General features: G+C 39.1%; 2 protein-coding genes across 2 annotated transcripts in view; one reads left to right on the plus strand and one right to left on the minus strand.

Annotated features, from left to right (window-relative positions):
- Nucleotides 1-6503, minus strand: part of LOC310934310 (coiled-coil domain-containing protein 172-like) — a gene marked incomplete at both ends in the record, with an annotated part of 46779 nt that extends 40276 nt beyond the window's left edge. Inside the window, 6 exons of the mRNA XM_083898004.1 lie at nucleotides 1987-2089; nucleotides 3226-3327; nucleotides 4117-4282; nucleotides 5307-5423; nucleotides 6181-6266; nucleotides 6425-6503. Of these exons, the coding sequence (XP_083754130.1) occupies nucleotides 1987-2089; nucleotides 3226-3327; nucleotides 4117-4282; nucleotides 5307-5423; nucleotides 6181-6266; nucleotides 6425-6503 (653 nt within the window). The remainder of the gene's footprint in view (nucleotides 1-1986; nucleotides 2090-3225; nucleotides 3328-4116; nucleotides 4283-5306; nucleotides 5424-6180; nucleotides 6267-6424) is intronic.
- A 5460-nt stretch (nucleotides 6504-11963) lies between these two features.
- gfra1a (gdnf family receptor alpha 1a) overlaps nucleotides 11964-20317 on the plus strand; it is a gene marked incomplete at both ends in the record, with an annotated part of 137895 nt that continues 129541 nt past the window's right edge. Inside the window, 3 exons of the mRNA XM_083898005.1 lie at nucleotides 11964-12003; nucleotides 12317-12634; nucleotides 15719-15799. Coding sequence (XP_083754131.1) covers nucleotides 11964-12003; nucleotides 12317-12634; nucleotides 15719-15799 — 439 coding nt within the window. The remainder of the gene's footprint in view (nucleotides 12004-12316; nucleotides 12635-15718; nucleotides 15800-20317) is intronic.

Genomic DNA, 20317 nt, shown 5'->3' on the forward strand with positions numbered 1-20317 from the left:
TCTATTACTTTAAAGAAGCTGGTAAATATATATATTTTTACATATATATTTATATATATATACTGTAAATATATATTAATAAAACACTCAAACCGATTATCAAAATGGTTGACAATCCAATTAATTAGAATAATTAAATTGAAATTGAATAATAATTAATTCAATTAATTAGCAATTTATGAATTAATCATTGCAGCCCTAGTACCATATTTGTACATTTAAAATCAGTGTCAGTCTAACAAGCTTACCTAAGATTTGACACATTTGAACAATGTTTTGATAATGAGTAGCAGTGCATCCACCGTTCCAGAGGGGGGAGCTGCGCCTCTGAGAGCGGGTGTGCTGAATATGTCACTTCCGGGTATTGGCCAATCACAAGACAGTTGGGAAGGCTCTACGCTGGTTGGCAAATCACAACACAGTCTGTCTTGTGGGGGTGAGATTTATGTCTGAAATATCGCGTCTCAGCACAGCGTCAGAAAAGACAGCTTTTTATCGGCTCGTTTACAGCAACTAGGAGGTTTTTGACAATAAAAATAAGTTAATGTATGTAAGTAGATCTCCATAACTAACATATATGAGCAACAGGACCACTCTATGTGAGATTTAACTATGTTTAAAATTAAACATGTTCCAGGGATTTTTGTGTAACTAATTTCACCAATCCATGTAGTAAAGAATGTTTTAAGTTCAGCTTTATGATGTTTTTAGCAATAAAACCACATTGTTGTAGAAAGACATCAATGCATCCATGTACTTAAAGTTGTAGTGCAAAACTCGGCCTCATTTTGGTCTTCATTAACATAATTGATAGGGGTGGGAATCACAGGGTACCTCACAATACGATACGTGATACATGGTCCAAGATACCAATATTATTATGATACATTGATTCTGTGAAAATCAATATACTGATCACTATATCTGTCTAACTGAAGAAAACAAAATGTCCGTGAAAAGTTAATAGAGTTTCTCTATTTCAGTGATTTCACAACATAATGAACAAAGTGCATGAAGCATTTCAACTTTGCTCTCTCTCCCTGTATCCCACTGTAAACTCCCTCTACTCCGGGCAGGTAAGTTCCACCCAAGTTTCCTTCATTCATTTGAGCAGAGCCACCGTGAGAAGACACGAAGTAGGGACCCCCAGCGAGTGAAACTTTAGAGTGCCTTAATTATTAATTAAGATATCGACATTTGCCCTTGCATATATACACATAGTATTGCAGGAGGAAGGATGAAAATATATCACCGAATCGATATTTTGACCCCCTCGCACCTGAAGAGGGAACGGAGGATGTCACCCCCCATCCACACCAGCAGATGCAGAGAGAGCAGTCTACATCATGAAGGACAGTCCTCATCCTGCACATGAGCTATTTGCACCTCTCCCATCAGGTAGGAGGCTGCGCAGCATCCGAGCAAGGACTACAAGACCACAAGACTTCCCTCTATAAGATTGCTGAATTGTTGTTCAATTGTCAGCCGCTCCTCTGTTTAGAAAGCTGTTGCACTTTAAAAAGCTGAAGGATATATTTCATTCCTCATGTTTCTTACATGTTAAATGACAAAATAAAGCTCCTTGATTCTAGGAAATATTTCAAGGGGGTAGTAAAACCAAGCTGTCGGAATGAAAATGAAAATAATGCGGCGACCTTGAGTGTCTTGAAAGGCGCCTTAAATATAATGCATCATCATCATCATCATTTAAAAAAGGATCTAAGGACAGAGGATGTTACCAACCCTGTGAAGTCCCATGAGACAAACTATGTTTTGTAAACTGGGCTATACAAATGAAGAGTGATTGATTGATTGATTGAAAATATCCAGAGCATACAGATGTTACCATTCTATTCTTAAGTATTTGTGTTATTCGTGTATATCATATCAGCATCACAGTATGTGATCATGTTGTCAAATACTGCATGGTTTCACAATTTTGTGCGACTCAGTTTGTGTATAAAAAAGACAGCTGACGATACTCACCTGAGACAGGTGCTGTCAGTGAGAGGCTTCTTGCTGACAAACAGGCTCTCTGCTCTCAGAGACTCTGCCGTCGCTTCAGCTGCAGTCAGCTGCTGATCCAGGTCTGCAGTCAAGAGCAATAAATTAAACACATGACAATCAAGACAGATACATACTGTTTGACGAGATAAAACAGAGTTTGGACTAAAAGAGACATCATCAATACCTTTGCAATGTTTTTGCTGTGACCCACTTGACCTCTCTCCACAGCTGCTGTGTGAAGAGACCTTTATTCAAATGGCATTTGTAGTGTTTAGGTCTCTGATTAGCATTTACAGATAGGGTCTCTTTCTGTGTTTTAGGCTTTACAGTCTGACACCCTCTATTCCGCACACCCCTCCCATCAAATGAGGAAAAACCCTTGCACAGGAGAAAAATGGGAGAAACCAAAGGCAGACTGTAAGTTAGTTTTGGTTGTTGTTGTGAAGACTCTGGTCCCACTCAGCCTGAACATGACCAGGGTGCACACAGGTAAACAGGTCGATTAGTGTCTAAATGAATTCATTGATCACTTTTATTACAGTATTGCAGTATTGTAAGGTCTACAAACAACAGCTTTCTGTTTAAGTTGATTGGTTGATTGATTGGTTATTGGGAGGCAAATAACATTTAAATAAATTAGTAACAGCTTACTGGCCATGGATTTAAAGGGAAACTAAACCCCCTCTCTTCTGAGGCTAACCAATGCCTGATTTTGAAAAATGCCAAGACGTGGGCTGTGAGCTGAGCAAAGGAGCGTAGACGGGAGGGATAGTGGGTAGCAGTGTAGGGTGTGTGGTCTCTTTAATTTTTTATATGCAGCCTTCTTCCAATGTTTTAAATACTTTAAAACTTTACAATTTTAATGTCCGCTACATTCAAAACATTGTCGGCTCCAAATTTTCTGAAATAATTGTGTGAGTAACGCAACATTAAATGCAAAATCTAATGGCTGAGACTGAATGCCAGAGACTAACCTGGGCTCACTAATTAACTGCTTTGGCAGCATGGTCGACTTTTCCAATTTCAGTTAACTCTGATTTCCATCCACATTGAAGACAGGATATCAGTGAGAAGCTGGAAAAGAGTTTTTTCTTTCTTTAATACTCTGCGTTAAAATCGAAAGGGGCTTAAGTGCCAGTTGTGACTCTGCTCTGTCGTATGAAAACAAAGTTCAACCGTCTCCTTCTTTCTAACACACAGTGAACCTTTGGTATTCACCTTTCTGGCTGTTCTCCAGGTCCTGTAGTTCCAGCTGGAGTACTCTCTTCTCCTCCAACAAACAGCTCATGTGACTATTCCCACGTCTCATCTGCTCCATCTCTAATGAGGTAAAAACAGATTTATACTAAAAGAAGAAAAAGCAATACACTGCAAATGTGCAACACAGGCATCTCAAAAAGTACACAGAATCAGATAAAATGTTCCCTTGGGGCAAAAATGCAATAAATATTATAAAAACAGTGGTCGTCATTGGCAGCGGGAGCCAGTCTTGTGGAACTAATGAAAAGAGCTGAAACCAAATCAAAGTAGTGTTTGTCATGAAATGTCAAATGTTGCTCGGCCACAATAATACAGCACACTTCCTTCTATAAACTGTTGCCACAGGAATTTCTCCATAAATAATCATTACATCACAACAACGGTTAGTTAGGGAGAGAGAGAGAGCAAACAAAGTCGTAAAAAAGGCGAAGCAAACTTCTGTAAACAAAATTTAAGCTTATTAAGTTGAGTTCAAGTTGCTATTTGTTCAATTTCCATTAAGATGCAGTACAAAAAAAGCACAATATGTTTAATCCTCCTTCAAGTCGAGTCACACATGGAGGAATTTTTCTCAAAATGATGAACTGTTCTCTTTATAAAATCCTCTAGCTTTTTTCATTCTGATCAATACACCCTCCTTTTATTAATCATTTCACCATATTCATTAATAATAATAATAATACTTCCACTCTCCACCCACCATCTCTAAATTCAAATCATATTCTCCCTGAATTTATACTGACTAGTTTCTCTGGAATTGAATAATAATTTTAAAAAACGACTGTCCATATCTAACTCACATAACTTGTGTCTCTTGTGACAACAGAACAATAAACAGTGTTTTATGACCTTTGTATGATGATTCCACCTCCCTTTCCAGGTCCAGGATCTCTGAGTGTCTCTGGCTCTCGAACACTGATTCTCTGTTTCTTCGAAGACTAAAGTCGCTGTTGAACCTTGAGATCTCATGAATGAAGCATTCCTCTTCTTCTTTCCCCTCCTTTCTTACCTTGGCCTAGTTAAGAAAAGATGCATCATGAAAAATGAGAGCAACAATGAGACAAATACACCTGTTTTCTGATCCCACAATGAGTTATTCTTCTGCTACAGTTAATGGTTTATATGTATTAATAATATAATTTTGATTAAATCTCTAAATCTCTAAACAAAAGGATTGTGGAACAATGAAAGTGGGCATGTGTTAATTCTATCCCACCCCACAGATCTCACTGTGAATGGGATGAGCAGGAGGCTCATGTGGGCATAATTAAAGCAATGAAGAATGAAGCAGCAAGCTCTCTGGGTCTGTCACAACAATAGTGTCATCATCTTTAAAAAAAAACAAAGAAAAAAAGACAACCCTTTAATTTGCTAATGTTTACATGTCAAACTATGTTGGCCATTTGTAACAAATAATAAATACGACAAAACAAAGAACTTAAAAGGAAATTACTTAATTTCAGGTTTGGAGACATTTGCTGTTTTTTCTTTCTTTTAATTTATCCTTTGGACTGTGGATCAGAACAAAGCAAACAATTTAAAGATCAATCTTGATCTGTGATATTTGTAGCACTTTTTTACTTCATTTTGACACTTGTGTCAGTTGTGGTGAGCTGTATGGCCATTACTGATGCTGCAGGTAGGGCACTAAACAGCATAGCACTACAGCTGCATTTAACTTTATTTGGGAGTGAACAGCTGCAGGGCCACACATCTTTTCACCCATGTGTGAGGATCACTTCTGTGTCTTTTGCTGCTTTAGGTACTGTTTTTGTGTGTTTTTGTCATGCAGTATTTAAAAAATTAGTTACAGAAATAAAGTGTTCAGTTTTTTTCACTAAGATGCACTGAAATTACTCGTTAAATGGGCTTGTGTGGCTGCCACTAAAGACATTTGTCAAAAAAATCAATAAATAGCTCTAAATGTAATTAGCTCTTGCAGGATTACATTCTTGTTCATATTGTTTGTATTTAATGAACATAATTATACATACAGTGAATAAGGCACCTTAAAAAGCCTGTAAAAAAAAAAAGATCACCAGTTTTTCTCGGAGGTGGCTCTTCTGGCAAAGCAGCTCCTGGATTTGCTTCAACACCTGGTCTTCATGTTTCTTCAGCAGGTCATGCTGCAGCCTCATCACAGACAACTGCTGAGCCTGGAGCACAAATACAAAAAAAATTGAGAGCCAGATACATGTTCACTGTGTTGATCACAGAGGAAGACAGAGGAGATGAGGTGAAAGTTCTACACTGTACAATGCATGATATAATCATGACAGTTCTTGAAAAATGGGAAAGCAAAAAGTTATTTTTAAAGAACACCTTTAAATACATTGGTTTATGTATTCAATGTAACTCATACTTTCAAACTTATCTTGTTTCGTTCCTGTTTCTTCACCCTGTTGTGATTATGTGCTGCAGTCATATGGAAAGAAATTTGCCAAATTACATAGAAAGGTAAGTTGTTTTTTTTAGAGCTGCCTCAGGCATGACTTTTTAGCACACTTCAGTCTATAACTCAAGCTGTCAAGAAGATGGAGAGTTTGTTTCTGCTGCATAGGACAATAGGAGAACTGTGTGCAATCTGCTTCCAACGTAACTAAACATTGTAATTATCCGAAGACAGCTCTCATAAACTGTAAGACATTACATCATTTATCCTGTAAACATACACGGTATATCTGTGTGATGTATACAACTTCAATTGTCAAATTTACAGTCTCAGGGAAGGAATCACGGCAGTGTCCGACTATCCACTTCTACAAGTACAAGCTAAAAGTTACTTATCCAATGTGCCTTCTCTATGTAAAGTAATTAAAGTATTTGGATTGTACCTACTAGATTTACTGCATTTAAAACATAACCATCCTCTTTTATAATTAAAGGAGAAATTAAAGTGTAAAATGGCCTCACCTTTTCTTCAAGTTCCCCCTTTGTCTTTTCATACCTTTCAGTGGTGCTTTTGATGTTGTCATTGCACCTGATGATGGCCACATTGACTGAAATAAAAACACATTTACAGATGTAAACTGAAAATTGGCTGTTAGCAAAGGGAAGATTTCCTAATAAATTGTGCTGCTAACCTAGCTTAGCAAGGTAGTGTAAATCACACTCCAAAAGCTAATTTAGCTCCTTTAGTCGTCTGAGAAAAATTTACCTTCTTTTACTTTGTGTGTCAGTTCAGTCAGTTGTTGTTCAGTCAGGAGGATTTGGTGGTAGAGCGTGTCAAGACTCATCTTGACTGGATAGCTGCTAAAAATGTGTAAGCTCTAATTCAAGTAGTAGAGTACAGTAGCATTAGCTACACGGCTCACTGTGCTAACCTCTGTTAGCTGGCTAGCTAGCTATGCAGAAGCTCACCAAGCAGCTGACACCAGATCGTTTTTGCGATACCCAGATTTCGCTAGCATCATCATGGCAACCCGTGAATGTTTTATAAAATCTGGATAGAGTACTGCCCCCTCTGCCTTGAAGACATTTTTTTTCATGGTGGCCACTGTGGGTACTGCAACAAAAAACACTCATGGGGCACAAAAAGCAATTTTCCCATTGACCACAATAGTAAAAGAGATACCTTTAAAGTGTCCACATGGCACCTCGAGACACTCAGGCTTTTATAGATCTTTATATTCTATATTTTTAATTCATGGAGTTTCATATTTGAAAAATCTTGTCTTATCATCACTATCGGTTCATAAAGGTACTGTTAAATGTGGCGAACACATGAATTAGAGTTGCAACAAACAAAATTGTTTTTATACAATCCAATGTCCAAACAGTATAGTAAATACAGGTTATCCAATTTGAGCGGTAAATACAGTGCAAATCATTCTTACAATCCGTTTTGAAGCAAAATAACAAATGTAACATAAACAAAATATACAACAGAAAAACAGGGTTGGAGGTAGAATTCATCACAGTGCTTTAGTTTTCATAGTTTTAGTGTTTGTGTAGTGTTAGGTAGGCTAGGAAGACTTTTAGATTTGGTTTCTGATTCATGTATTTGCTGGCGTGGATATGAAACTTGAATTATTTTTTATCAGGAATTTCCTTAATTATAAAACTCAACAATACAAACTCTATTCTAAATGTTAGTTGGATGTCTAGCTTTTGGTTTCAAGAGTAAAGTCATATACTTCAAGTTCTTCCAAACAAACATGGATGGGAGTTAATTGTTAGTGTTACAGTTAACTGCGTTAACATTCATGACATACAGTGTCAGTCAGACAGTCCACAGTTTCAAATTGATAACATAATATATCATATATTGGTGTGTTTTTGTTCCATTGCTGTGTTATTTGGTGTACTGTTGCTTTATTGGTCATCAGAGTGTTAAATGTCCACACAACCTTGCCTTGTATTTCCAGCAGTGGTCACCCACAGTCTCTCCACTCTGATTAATCTTTTTATTAAGTGTTATGAAGTGTGGAATCGACACACTCAGCCTTCTCCTCAGTGACCAGTAATCCACTGTGGACATTTGTCACACAATCCCAGACTTTTTACCAATTTTCTCCTCTCTCCGTTGGGACTGGAAGAATAATAGGAATAAAAAAGAAAAATGACTAATTTGATCCAGTGCCATGAAGCACATTACAGCTTGGGACGTTAAATGACCCGAGGACTACATCATTCTGGCGTTCCTTTTGAAAATTAATATCACTTATTGATTGTGGCTTTTCATAAATCACCACACTGAGCCTTTCTCGTGACTGGCAAGGTTTTCTGTGGCGGAGACAGCAAAGTCATCAGATTGGAAGCAGGACATTAGTGCAGCCAGTTGTTCATTTGTATCCATTTTCTGTGTCTCTCTCTGTCTCTTTTCTCATGTTCTCTGTCAGACCAGTGGCATTTCTGTTTAGCAAACCTGGAAGACATTTTGTGAACAGTGACAGCACCTTGTAGGATTGATTCACTGCACTGTATAATCACAGCTTCCCTTTTAATAAGGGCTTATTCACTCAAATGATTTCCTCCCTTCGCGTGTGTGAGAATGAACCTGCGCTTCCTTCCTTTACTCCTTTACTCTGCATGTGATGGGCTTGATTTACTGTGGAGGAGGCCTCCATCCCTGATTGATTCAGTCCGGTCTTTAATGCAGTGAGGATCATTGACATGGTCTGGTTCCATATATTTATTTTAAGTGGATTAGCCACTGAAAATGAACCATATGGGCAATCGATGGACTTACAAGTCTGTGCATGATCCCTATAGCTGTTATTATATTTGTATTATTATAATGTCCATTTTCAATGTATTGTACAGGCAATGGTGTAAGGTTTGAACTGAGGATATTTTATGTCAAGAGAGGGAAGAGTGACTGCATACTGGATACAGTATATGTACAATATCATATTACATGGTATATTATTGGTGATGTATTGATGTTTATGTTACAGCGTTGAGTTGTCCTACTTTGTATAATGACATTGAAGTAGTATGATTTTGGGCTGAATGGTTCGAGTAAAATATCGAATGGTTTTTCTGACATACAAAATGCTGTCCTACTGCAATATAAATTAAAGTCAATCTTACCACGTGATAAAGCATCAAAATATTAATAGATAAACATGAATGCAAGCATAATAAAAGAGATGAATTAAAGATATGAATTGTTTCCAACATTGTGTTTTGCATTTTAAAAGTAACATAGAACAAAGAGCAAATCTATCTATTAAGTTCTTGGCAGTGTATGGATATTATATTAATATTGTGACATGAGAGGAGATATTGTCTTATATACTCTCATGCCGCAAAAGTAGCAAGAAGTCAGCTCAGCACAAACCCAGTAAACTTTTTTCATTTTTTTAAAAATGAGTCATTTTCTGTTTTTTTTTCAAAATTGTGCAAGTTGAAGTTTCGAAGAAGCCACATGCTTCAAATCACAGTATTGTGGGTCTTAAAACCATAAACTTTGTATTTGAATTAGGGTTGTTTGATCGCTGTGAATCGATTCCCAGTGAGGGTGTGGTGATATCACATTGCAGAGCTTTTGTTGTTTTTGCAGCCAATCAGCTGCTTGTCATAGAGAAAACATGACTAACTAGTATGCAGCCGCTGGTGCGAGGCTGCCGCTCCTCACTGCTGCTTCGATAAGCTTCAAGCGTATCCCTTTAAGCACGAAGCCTATTTTGTAGGTCTCTGCTCGAAAATTGCACACTCATAATGAAATGAGATATATCTCTGCAACCGCACGGTCTATTTTAATACTTTTGGTGTAATAGTTTATGGAACACTTGTCAGATTGAAATAAATAAATAAATACATATAAATAAAAAAATACATGTGTTACTGGTGAAGAGTAAATGAAGATGGCACACAAAAAATTAAAAAAATTCAGGTTCGCCTGAACAAAAAGAAAAAGCCATTTCAGGATGAGTATCTCTTTAGAATGATGCATCTGCAGATATAAACTTCAATCAAATCAAAGTACAACATGTGATCATCATTTCTGCAAACTTTGACTTTTATAAAGTGAAGCAGAACATAATTGGCGAGGTTTTAAGGCAAGTACAGACAAGGTCTCATTTGTCACATTTGAGAAATCTCTGTATTTTCTCATGTATTAAACTACTCTTTTCACTTTTATATCACTATTATTGTTCAATAAAACATTGTTATGGCTCTGTGAGTCCATCTGACTTCCTGTGTTTTGTTTAGACTGAAAAAATTACTTTAAACTTCAAATGTAATATTCATTTTACAGTTGTCGTTCGGCGATATTTCTGTCTTTATTCTTTGGCTTTTTTCTCTGTAATGCTTTGTCATATACCGTCAGAAACAGCGGAGTCTCAGCTTTCATTTGAGTACGGAGTGTGTGTTTTGAGCTAGACTGTCTGTGTATCTGCCTGTCTGTCTGTCTAATACTCATACATACCGTTTGCTGCTTTCAAATCATTACTTTCAACTCACCAACAGATGGCGACAGCCACCCAGTGTCTCCCTCTGTGTGTGCGTAGTGAAGGCAGGTTCTCCTTCTCCTCCTGCAGCTGCAGCGCTGACTGTCAGATTTGCTTCGCAAGTCTCACATCAGCATATTTTGTAGAGGCTGTATTTCAAACATTACAACCTGCTGGATTGTGCCAAAACATCAAAAAACCTAAAACGGCCTTTAGTTCTTCACAGCTGGCAGCTTTGCTGTTACATAACTTTTTTTTTTCTTCCTTCTCTCCCTCTCTTTCCTTCTTCATATTCATATGGGATAAAGCTTAGGAGCCACAGAAGTATCAACTTAAAAAAAACAGGCCTATTTAATGTTGTCAACCTGGTGTAGGGATTGCATGATGAGTGGCTGCTCCACAGGTCGCTATATTAGTCATGTCGTAAAAATGCACTGATCTTTGCCCTCTGTCTGTCTGAAATGTAAAACCAGCCCACACTCATGCAGAACAGAATGCTTTATTATTATCATTAGAAGTCTTTGACTTCAGACTAAATAAAACCACAAATGAATATATATATACATATATATATATATATATGTATATATATATATGTTTGTGTGTGTGTGTGGCCAAGCCTCTAAAAACAAAGGCCACTTAAAACTATAGTGGGTTATTTTTAAAATATGAACAGAGGCATAAGCAACCTAAGTGGCTGCCTGGGGCCCCCTGATCAGGGGCTAAGCACAATCTAAAGGTTTGTAAACAAATATCATTACATTCAAACCATTGCCAAATGAGTTCCAACTGAGTCTATCAGCTCCTTGCTACTCTCTGTTGTTTTTAGTGTTTAGATCTTAAAGTAAACAGTCCCGGCCAGTTTCACGGTGGAGATGCTCAATGATGAAATGGAGATGGAAATGGAGATGGAAACTCGGGTGGAAGTTACCTTGGCTGAGCTAGTTTACAGATTCCATCGAGGTTGGAGTTGGCATACATGTCTGAAAACACACAAGCGTTCGTGCAAAGATTCAGAAGTGAATTCTACCTTTGTCCATCAATTTGACATGATAGATGCCTCGTATGTCAAACTAACTAAACTATCGGAATAACATCAACAATAACTGTAATGTGCAAGCATTCATCGAGCTTGAACTGATATTATTCTATAGGTGCAATGTGATTATGAGGCCACTTCTTTGTAGATTTATGGTATGAGATGAGAGGCTGGCACTGTACTCCTGCTGGGTGTAAAACACACACACACACACACACACACACACACACACACACACACACACACACACACACACACACACACACACACACACACACACACACACACACACACACACAGCAGTGGGGCTCCAGTTGGCTGTGTGCGCTGAGACGCATAGACGCAAGTATCCCACTGGCTGGAGTTGGAGGACACCCGGCTCTTCCTGCTCCTGCTGATGATCTCTTGTCTGTTTTAGTCTCCCAGTCGCGAGAAGACCAGCCCGCACGGGAAGAGGAGAGAGAAAGAAGAGAAGCTGTACTTTCTTTTTTTTGAGTCAGAGAAACTGTGCAGAATCGGGACTCGCGGACACTTTTTTCTTTCTTTCTTCAAAGAGGGATTGTTTTTCGACGAGACGGCTGATCTGTTTCTGTTCCGTGCGCACTCCTGCACAATCGCACTCAGGCACACACACGCACTCTCTTTCAATGGATTCCAAAAGCGTGGAAGTTACCCACTGGGAATTAAACTAAGTTGCTTTTAGGTTCGGCGCTTTTCTTTCTCGTAAAGGTTTTACGTTTGACGCGAAGACGAAGACGATGATTCTCGCACTCTTATACGTCATTCTTCCTCTTTTGGGTAAGTTTTTCGACCTCATTGTTATTGTTTTTTTTTGTAATTCTAAATTATATTATAGATGCGTAAAAAATCAGAATCTGCGAGTCCCAAAAAGAAGCTGCGCCAAAGAGTCCGGAGCCGGGGAGGAAGTTTTCACTCCAGCTTCCAGCTGCATGGATTCACACATGGAACACCCAATGTGTTGGCACGGAAAATACTCATTTATGTCACATCTAAAGCTGCTACTCCAATGTGTAAATATCAAACTGTTCGCATGAAAGGAAGACGAAAACAATAATTTGACACATTAATAATACCTCCTTTTTGTTTGCAGATGTATTGTGTTACGCAGAGGAGAGTTTTGAGAGTCTGCGCGCCGGTGCCAGTACCCGCATGGACTGCGTGAGAGCCAGCGAGCAGTGTCTGAAGGAGCAGGCGTGCAGCACCAAGTACCGCACCATGAGGCAGTGCGTGACCGGTGGGAAGGAGAGCAACTTCAGCATGGTGGCCGGTCTGGAGGCCAAGGACGAGTGCCGGAACGCCATGGACGCGCTCAAACAGAGTCCGCTGTACAACTGCAGGTGCAAACGGGGAATGAAGAAGGAGAAGAACTGCCTGCGCATTTACTGGGGGATCTATCAGACATTACAGGGTTGGTTTTGTTTCTTTGGAGTTTTTCAGATTGCGTAATTTTGCATTGCATATAGACTTTGATGCTTTTTATCATAGGGGAAAAACAGATAGCAGAGTTATGATAGTGCTTTTGTTTTTCTGCACAAAGTCCCACACTCGTTTGTTTTGGCAGCAACATACTTCTGCTATAATGTGAAATGTTAATCCCATTGTTTTCATTTAAAGGGTGGACAATTACTGTCCAGGTCACAATTCTCCAAATTTTGTCAGTAACAACATGGCATGTAGATTTAAAGAACTCAACAAGTCCAGTATGTTTACAGCTCTAGAAAAAAAACAAAAAACTATTATGTTAGTCTGACTAAAACCACATTTTTAAATGGCACCTAAATGGGTTTGTCATGATATTAGAATTTCAAACTTGATACCGACACCCAAGAAAATACCCAATAACATTTTCAATACCACACAGATGAAAATAATCACCTCAATTCCAACACAATTTTTTTTAAAGTTGTTTGACATAATGCAACACAATTCTGTTTCTCCCGACACTCTTTGTCATGTCAGTGGTTGACTTTTCTCAGCTTCAATCTCAGGATTTTTAGACACAAATAATGATGCTATCCTGCTCAATAACACAGTCTGATAATGTTACAGAAGATGCCACTGATGGTATCGATACTGCTGCAAATGAGCGTCTAATCTGAGACAAAAATCAGAAGTATCTGAGTATCAAGTGTTTGTTTTTCTGTGTAACTTGGTCTGACTGAAATTGTGTTAAAGCTGCAGCTGGGAGATAGATTTCTTTTGCATGTATGCATTGAACTGGCAGAAGTTCCTACCGCTGGGCTTTGACCAGAAATAGAAAACAGTCCAAAGAGGAAACATTTATTTGACTGAATTTATGCTCTGGCATCTTAAAGAATTAAACACTTGGAAATTAATAGATAACAGAAAGGCCGGGAATGGTGTTCAACACAGAAGTTGTTACTGTTTGTTACGAAATCAGTCAACCAGAAAGTGCAAAATACAAACCGAAGGTGGCATATCGCTACCTAGTGTAGAGGAGTCTGATACTTCATTCATTAAATTGATTACTTGCTAGTGCTTATACTGGGATTGGACAGTAGTCCCTTGTAGAGTGAGTCATCTTTCTCACATAGGTCATGGGTATGATTCCCAGCTCTGCTTGTCAGCATGTTGACGGGTTTAAATATATGTGATAGCAAATATGCTGAGTGGGTGAATGTTAAATCTGTATTTTAAAGCAGCATTGAGTGGTCATCAAGACTAGAAAAGCACAATATAAATCCTTTCAAATAGCGACAACCGTAGCTCAGTGGAAATGTCCTGAATGAAATTTAGAGGTGTTATCATGATTAGTTGCCCTCGCTCCTCCCACAGCTGAACAGAGGGGGCAGCATCAGTCCTGACCCAACCCCCCCCCCCCCACCCCTGCTATCACAACAATAACCTGAATTAAAACGGAAAAGAAATAGCACATATCTCTGTATCTAACAGTTCAATGCCATCACACACAATCACTTAGCTTTCATTCAAATGTTTTTCATGACTCAGTCCACAGCCTGAGGTCCTGCTGAGCTCATGGACTCTTTGACCGCCCTAAATCACTTCCTTTGAAGATAATGAAGCATGAAGATCCCCAGCGATGCCAGTGTCATCTTAAAGTGTTTACCATGGCAGGAGGGCCCCTTCGCCTTTTAGTCCCTAAACTGTCTCCAGCCCATTGCCAGCGAGTTGACTTCCAGTTGTGCAACAACAACAACAAGCTCTGACCAACCTGCTTAATGAAGCGTGTGACTGTGAGCCAGAATGGATATTGACTGACCCAAATAAACCATGCCACACGCAGGCCAATGTGATGGCGTATACATGACAAACAAAGCATCAAATTGTTGGGGTACTTCAAGTTTTTTTTACAAACCAAGAATGAAAATGAGACAGATGGGAATGCTCACAAAAAACACATTTTATCTACAAAACAAAAAGGCTCATTAATACATTTTTACCTGCTTGAGTTGATGATATATAAAGCATATGTTTGTTGCTTAAAGCGGACCTAGACCGGAAGTTTTTTAGTGTGTATCTGTGTCCTTACCTTGTTTAAGAAGCCCTGGAGGTTCTAAACAAACAGTTCAGCCACTGCTGAGAACGCTGTGTTTTATTGTAATCTCAGGCTCAGCGAGATCTCTGAAAAAACCCGGTCCGGTTACGAGGAGTCGTGACAAAGCTATTTTTAAACATTGTTAAAACAATGTTTTGATAATGAGTAGCAGTGTATCCACTGTTCCAGAGGGGGAGCTGTGCTTCTGAGAGCGGGTGTACTTTTTCCGGGTACTGGCCAATCACAAGACTCTGTCTTCTGGGTGAGAGAGTTGAGTCTCAAATCTCGTGTCTGGGAAACACTGTCAGAAAAGAGGACTTCTATTAGCTCGTTTACAGCAACTAGGAGGTTTTTGACCATAAAAACAAGTTAATGTATGTAAGAAGACCTCCATAACTAACATATATGTGCAACAGGACCACTCTATGTGAGCTTTAATCCCACTGATAGACAACCCTTTTTTCCATCTGGAAACTGAAGTTTGTGTACATTTGTACTCGCACCAAAGTCCTTACTGAAAATAAACAATTTTACGTCACTGTACACAGGAGTTGTTTATCCACTGCTACCTCTATTATCAAGTTCAAATGTGTTTTTGTGACACATATGTTACTAAAGTGACACAAATTAATCAAATTATCAGCATCAGAACAGCATCTCGTGTGTCCTTACAAGGTAAAAATGCAGATTTCTCTCTGGAGTTTGGTGTGGAAGAGTAACTGGTTTTCAAACTTCAGTTTCTAGCCAGAAGAAGGCGTTTTAGCTAGATTGTATGAGGTGGGCACTGACACCAGTGCCAAATACTGTGCAACTAGACATAGTCTCTTTTATGTCCATCCTGAGTTCAGTATTGTGTGTACTGGGGTAAAATGAGACATAATATTAGCGAATGATACCATCAAAATCGTACTTCAATGCTTTGCATAAACACACTTGTAAAAAACGGTCAATAATTCTGTTGTATCTTCCTCACAGGTAATGATTTCCTGGAGGATTCCCCGTATGAACCTGTAAACAGTCGCCTGTCTGATATTTTCCGCTTGGCTCCCATCATAGGTAAGAATAATACTCTTGATTATCTTCATCTCTTAGCAATCTCTTACCCTCCTCTGACGTCCTCTCTGCTGTCTGCCTTTTTCTCCACTTCGTTCTCACCTTTGGAAAATATTGCATGCCGACTGGAAGTGACCTTCAATGGGGAGCTATAGTTCTGAGTCTCATCAGGTGGTGGATAAACGCTTCACGTGCAGAGGCGGCGCTGTTGTTGTTGTTGTTGTTGTTGTTGTTGTTGTTGTTGTTGTTGTTGTTGTTGTTGTTCGTGGTGCTGGTGCTTTTTTGCTGCAATTTTGTCCCCTTCCTTCCTGTGCCTGTTTGAATCCACTTGTTGTGAGCGAGAAGCTCAAGGGAGACTTCTTTTCCCCCCCAGCATGTGTTCAGGAGAAAAGCAATGCTTTTTCACGCCTCTAGATGGCGGTGTTATTCCCTTCTTCACAGCCACTCGGGTGCTGTGTGGTGCTGTCTGGTCCCGTGGTCGACACTGTTGGAGGCTGCTGGCGTGTGTTTGCTGCTCATGTTTTCATTATTAAACTGCAGGTGCTGAGAGCCGTGTTTAGTCACGCAGATGCACTCTGCCCACACATCCTCCAGGAACATGTATGTTAATTTTGTTGGAGAGGAAGTCCTTTTCAGTAATTTTTTTTTATCTAGGAATAGAAAGATTGTTATGTTGGGTGTGGGCAATAGAAATAAACCAACATTTGGACTGGGCACTGACTTCATGATTCCAAAGAGAAGCCAATTGTCTCCTCTCTGAAGAATAGCAGGAGCACTTTCAAAGGAGAAACAATTAATCACACAATACAGTATATCTGTAGCCCTTAATTTGCCATCTAGTCTCAGCATGGATGAGACACTCACATGCCCATGGGAGTTGGAACAGACAGATTTATAGTGTCATTCTTATAAGTGAAGGCAGGCGGTCCTTATTTGATGTCCAAACGCCTCCTTATGCTGATTGATGACTTTTCATGTGCATACTGTCAACCCCTCTTTGTAAGCAGCACTGCAGTACAGTTAAGTTAATGGTACAGGGTTGCAAACATTTCTTATTTTCATTCTTCATTAATCTATAGGTTATGTTTAATCATCAGCTGGATTACTTGTTTGACACAGGCATCTCATATCCAAGATGTAAGATTATCCTTGTTGGACCAAAAAGTGTGAAACACCATATATTTAATTATTATACTTAAATAAATAAAAAAATAGATTACTTGCATGTTAGAAGTTGGAATCAGCAAGAAGTTGTGACTCTCTTCTGTTGAATAGACTACTTTTTAAATGTCTGTTGATTGATTGTTTTGCTTTTTGATGTCTGTGAAATTGAGTTAGAGTTACATTTGACATGCACAATTTGACAGCACTTTCCTCTGTCTCAGATCGTTTTTAGTTTGAAGAATAACAGTCAAGAAAATTGAAATGAATTCATATAAATCTGTATTTTATCCAAAAGAGAATAGGTTTAACTTGGGAGTCCTTAGGGGCGATTGTTAGTTTACCTTGTCAGACCTTTTTTCAAATAAATATTACCCAGCCTCACGTGGAGGCTAATGTTGCTCAAAGAAAATGTAGCGTAAAACATAAAAAAAAATACATGTTAATTGTGTGACTGCATTATCAAATCCCTTTTAGTATGTTGTTTCGATGCTCAGAGGTTGTTGTGGATTTTTAATGATAACACGCACTGAGCATGAAACACTGTCAGTCACATACCCACAGTCCACACCCAGTGAGTCCGAACACTGCAGCTATAAGTCCTTTATTTGATTGATGGCTTTGCATCTCTCTTTTGACATCACATCAGATCAGCTTGGGTCTGTTATTAAGGCTCAGTGATGAGAGCTTGGCTGTGTATGTGGTTACACGGTCTCTACACTTGTACGTAACATGACATGGTGATAAGACTGAGAGGAGAAGTGTCTGATCTTGGGCTGAATCTATCATTACTCAACCATATATTTATCATTACCCTCTATTTTTTATAATCAAAACAGTTTTCCTGAACAATAAGAAGTCATTATAGCCTCTTCAATGTGATTATTTGCTTTGTTCCATTGCTCCTCCACCACATCAACATCAATTTTTTCACAATTTGTGACCTTTTATGATAAAAACAACTTATCAATTAAATGACAATCACCATCAATAGCAGCCTTACAGGGAGAGAGGAGAGTGGATGGCTGCAGGTGTCATTAAAGCATTGGTAAGGCTATCAGCGGATGTGGAAAACAGATGGAAAAATCATGAAATGAGAAGGAATCTTTCTGGTCTACTGGTACCATCACTTCAATGCTGAAGGATAAGATGTTAGTGTTAAGCCTTTGGCCAACTTCTTAGTGTAATTGTACTGCAGTCTGCAGTGTGTGGTCAAAGCCTTATTTTGGCCGTAGGAACAATACGCAGCCTCTGCGATCCTATAATTCTATAGTTGACCTTGTGTTGCTGACTGAAGCCACAAATCTCCCAGGACACATACATATAATCCACAGATGCACAGACAAACTCCTGTGTCCAGGGGCCTCATGTATAAAAGAGTGCGCAGCTTTCATACTGAAAGAGGGCGTACTCACAAAATTTGAAAAGTACGTACGCAAAGAAATTCTCAGATTTATAAAACCGTGCGTACGCCGAGTCCTGCGCACCTTCTCTTTATTTTTATCCCATCAAACGTGAAACTGAGCGAGGTGAATGAGTAACACACCACGCCCTCGTTCCACCCACACATTAATATACAAATGACTCTAAAACGCACTCTCTGACGCCTCTTTCCTGAAGAACAATGACAAATGCGGCAGCGAAGGAGGAAAATAAAATAAAAATATGGAAAGTGTGCGATCGACGCATTGATTTATGATGTATACATTTAAAAAAAGATATATTAATATTTTTTGTTTGTTTGTTTATTTGGAATTAGATATAAACACGAAGGAACTAAATGTGAGGGTCACCGCGGCTGCTCTCATATTAATGTTTTAAAAAACTGGCTGAGCATTAATAGTTGATCCTGTGGGTGTTGTTTTTCTGATGTAACGTGTTAGTTGAGACATGACTTATCCATGTGAGCTGAATTTATATATTTCAACAATCTATAAATCTGTCAGTGTCACGCGTCATCATCCAGTTACTCACACGCGCATTACGCACAGAATAAGCAGATAGAGCTCATTGAGTTACTGCATATAATGATTCATTACTGTCACTGATTGTGTTGTGGACGCTGGGGAGGGAGGAAGAGGGAGGAAGAAGATGCCAGTGTGTCGATGTCTCAGGTGCGCCGGAGTCTCCAGCGGCTGACGAGCGCGCACCTGCATCAACTGTCTCTTCTGATGAAAGGCGCAGCGGTATTGGAATAACTTTTTTGCAGTCATTTTGTTATCGTATGGATTAAAATGGGATAAGGAAATGTTCTACTCAACGTTCAAGTCCCATTTTCTTACAACAAATGAGTTTGTAACTTTATTTTGGAGAGTTTAAAACATTGTAGACTGGTTACACTGGCGTGTGTTCATGCGTTCACGTCAGCAGCTGTGTCTATTTACATAAAGAAAATATTAATTTGCGTTAAATCAATTTCAGTTATTTGCTCAAAGTAAGACTTAGAGAAAAGTGTGACTCACTCACACACACACACGAGCGCGCGCGCACACACGTTTGAAGTATGTGTGTGTTTGCGCGCGGGATCAGTTTTGTCCTCAGTGTCCTCTGATCTTATCCACACATGTTCAAACGTACGATGGTGTATCATTGTTGTTCGTCACAGGATAATTCACGTTTGTCACTGTAGACACATTAATAATATTATTTTGAAACACTCTGATAAGTTTCCGAGCTTAATACTGCAGCGTCTCCACCTGACAAGAGTTTGCGCAGAGCTCCGCAAATTCTCACGGCAGCTCGAGAGTTTGCGCTGCGGTCCGCTAGGTTCCACGCCAAGTACATTTTTTATAAATGCCATCGTGTGCGTGACAGCAAGCGTACGCCGTCTTTTTGTGCGTACACACGGTTTATACATGAGGCCCCTGGACACCTGTTAAAGGTGCAGCAGCCCTTATGTCCATCAGCCTGATGTAATTAGAGAGACATGTAAAGTGCTGTCTGTATAGGTTGAACTGAAGTGGAGGTACAGAATAGCGGAGTCATTCCAGAAATGCTGTGTTGATTTTGAAGAGGAGTGCATCATCTGCATAGAGAAGAACAATAAGATAAACTGGATACAAAATGGCTCATTTGAATTAAGAGTTTTGCTTCAGGAGACTTTTGTGTATGTTTGGTCATGATCTGTGTGTGGACAAAATTGCACCCATGTAGGTAAGACTTGCTTAAAGGACACCCATGTGTTTTACCTTTTAAATGCGAACATGTTCATCATGACTGATGGCTGTGCAAAGATTGGTGAATTTTGGGGCATGTTCAAGCTGAATTCCCAATCGGGGACAGCAGGGAATTAAATAAGCTAAATAATAGAACTAAATAAGCTCCATTATAACATTAGGGAACAAACAGGAGCTATTAAAT

This window comes from Microchirus variegatus (assembly GCF_963457635.1).
Source record: "Microchirus variegatus genome assembly, chromosome: 11".
Lineage (NCBI taxonomy): Eukaryota > Metazoa > Chordata > Actinopteri > Pleuronectiformes > Soleidae > Microchirus > Microchirus variegatus.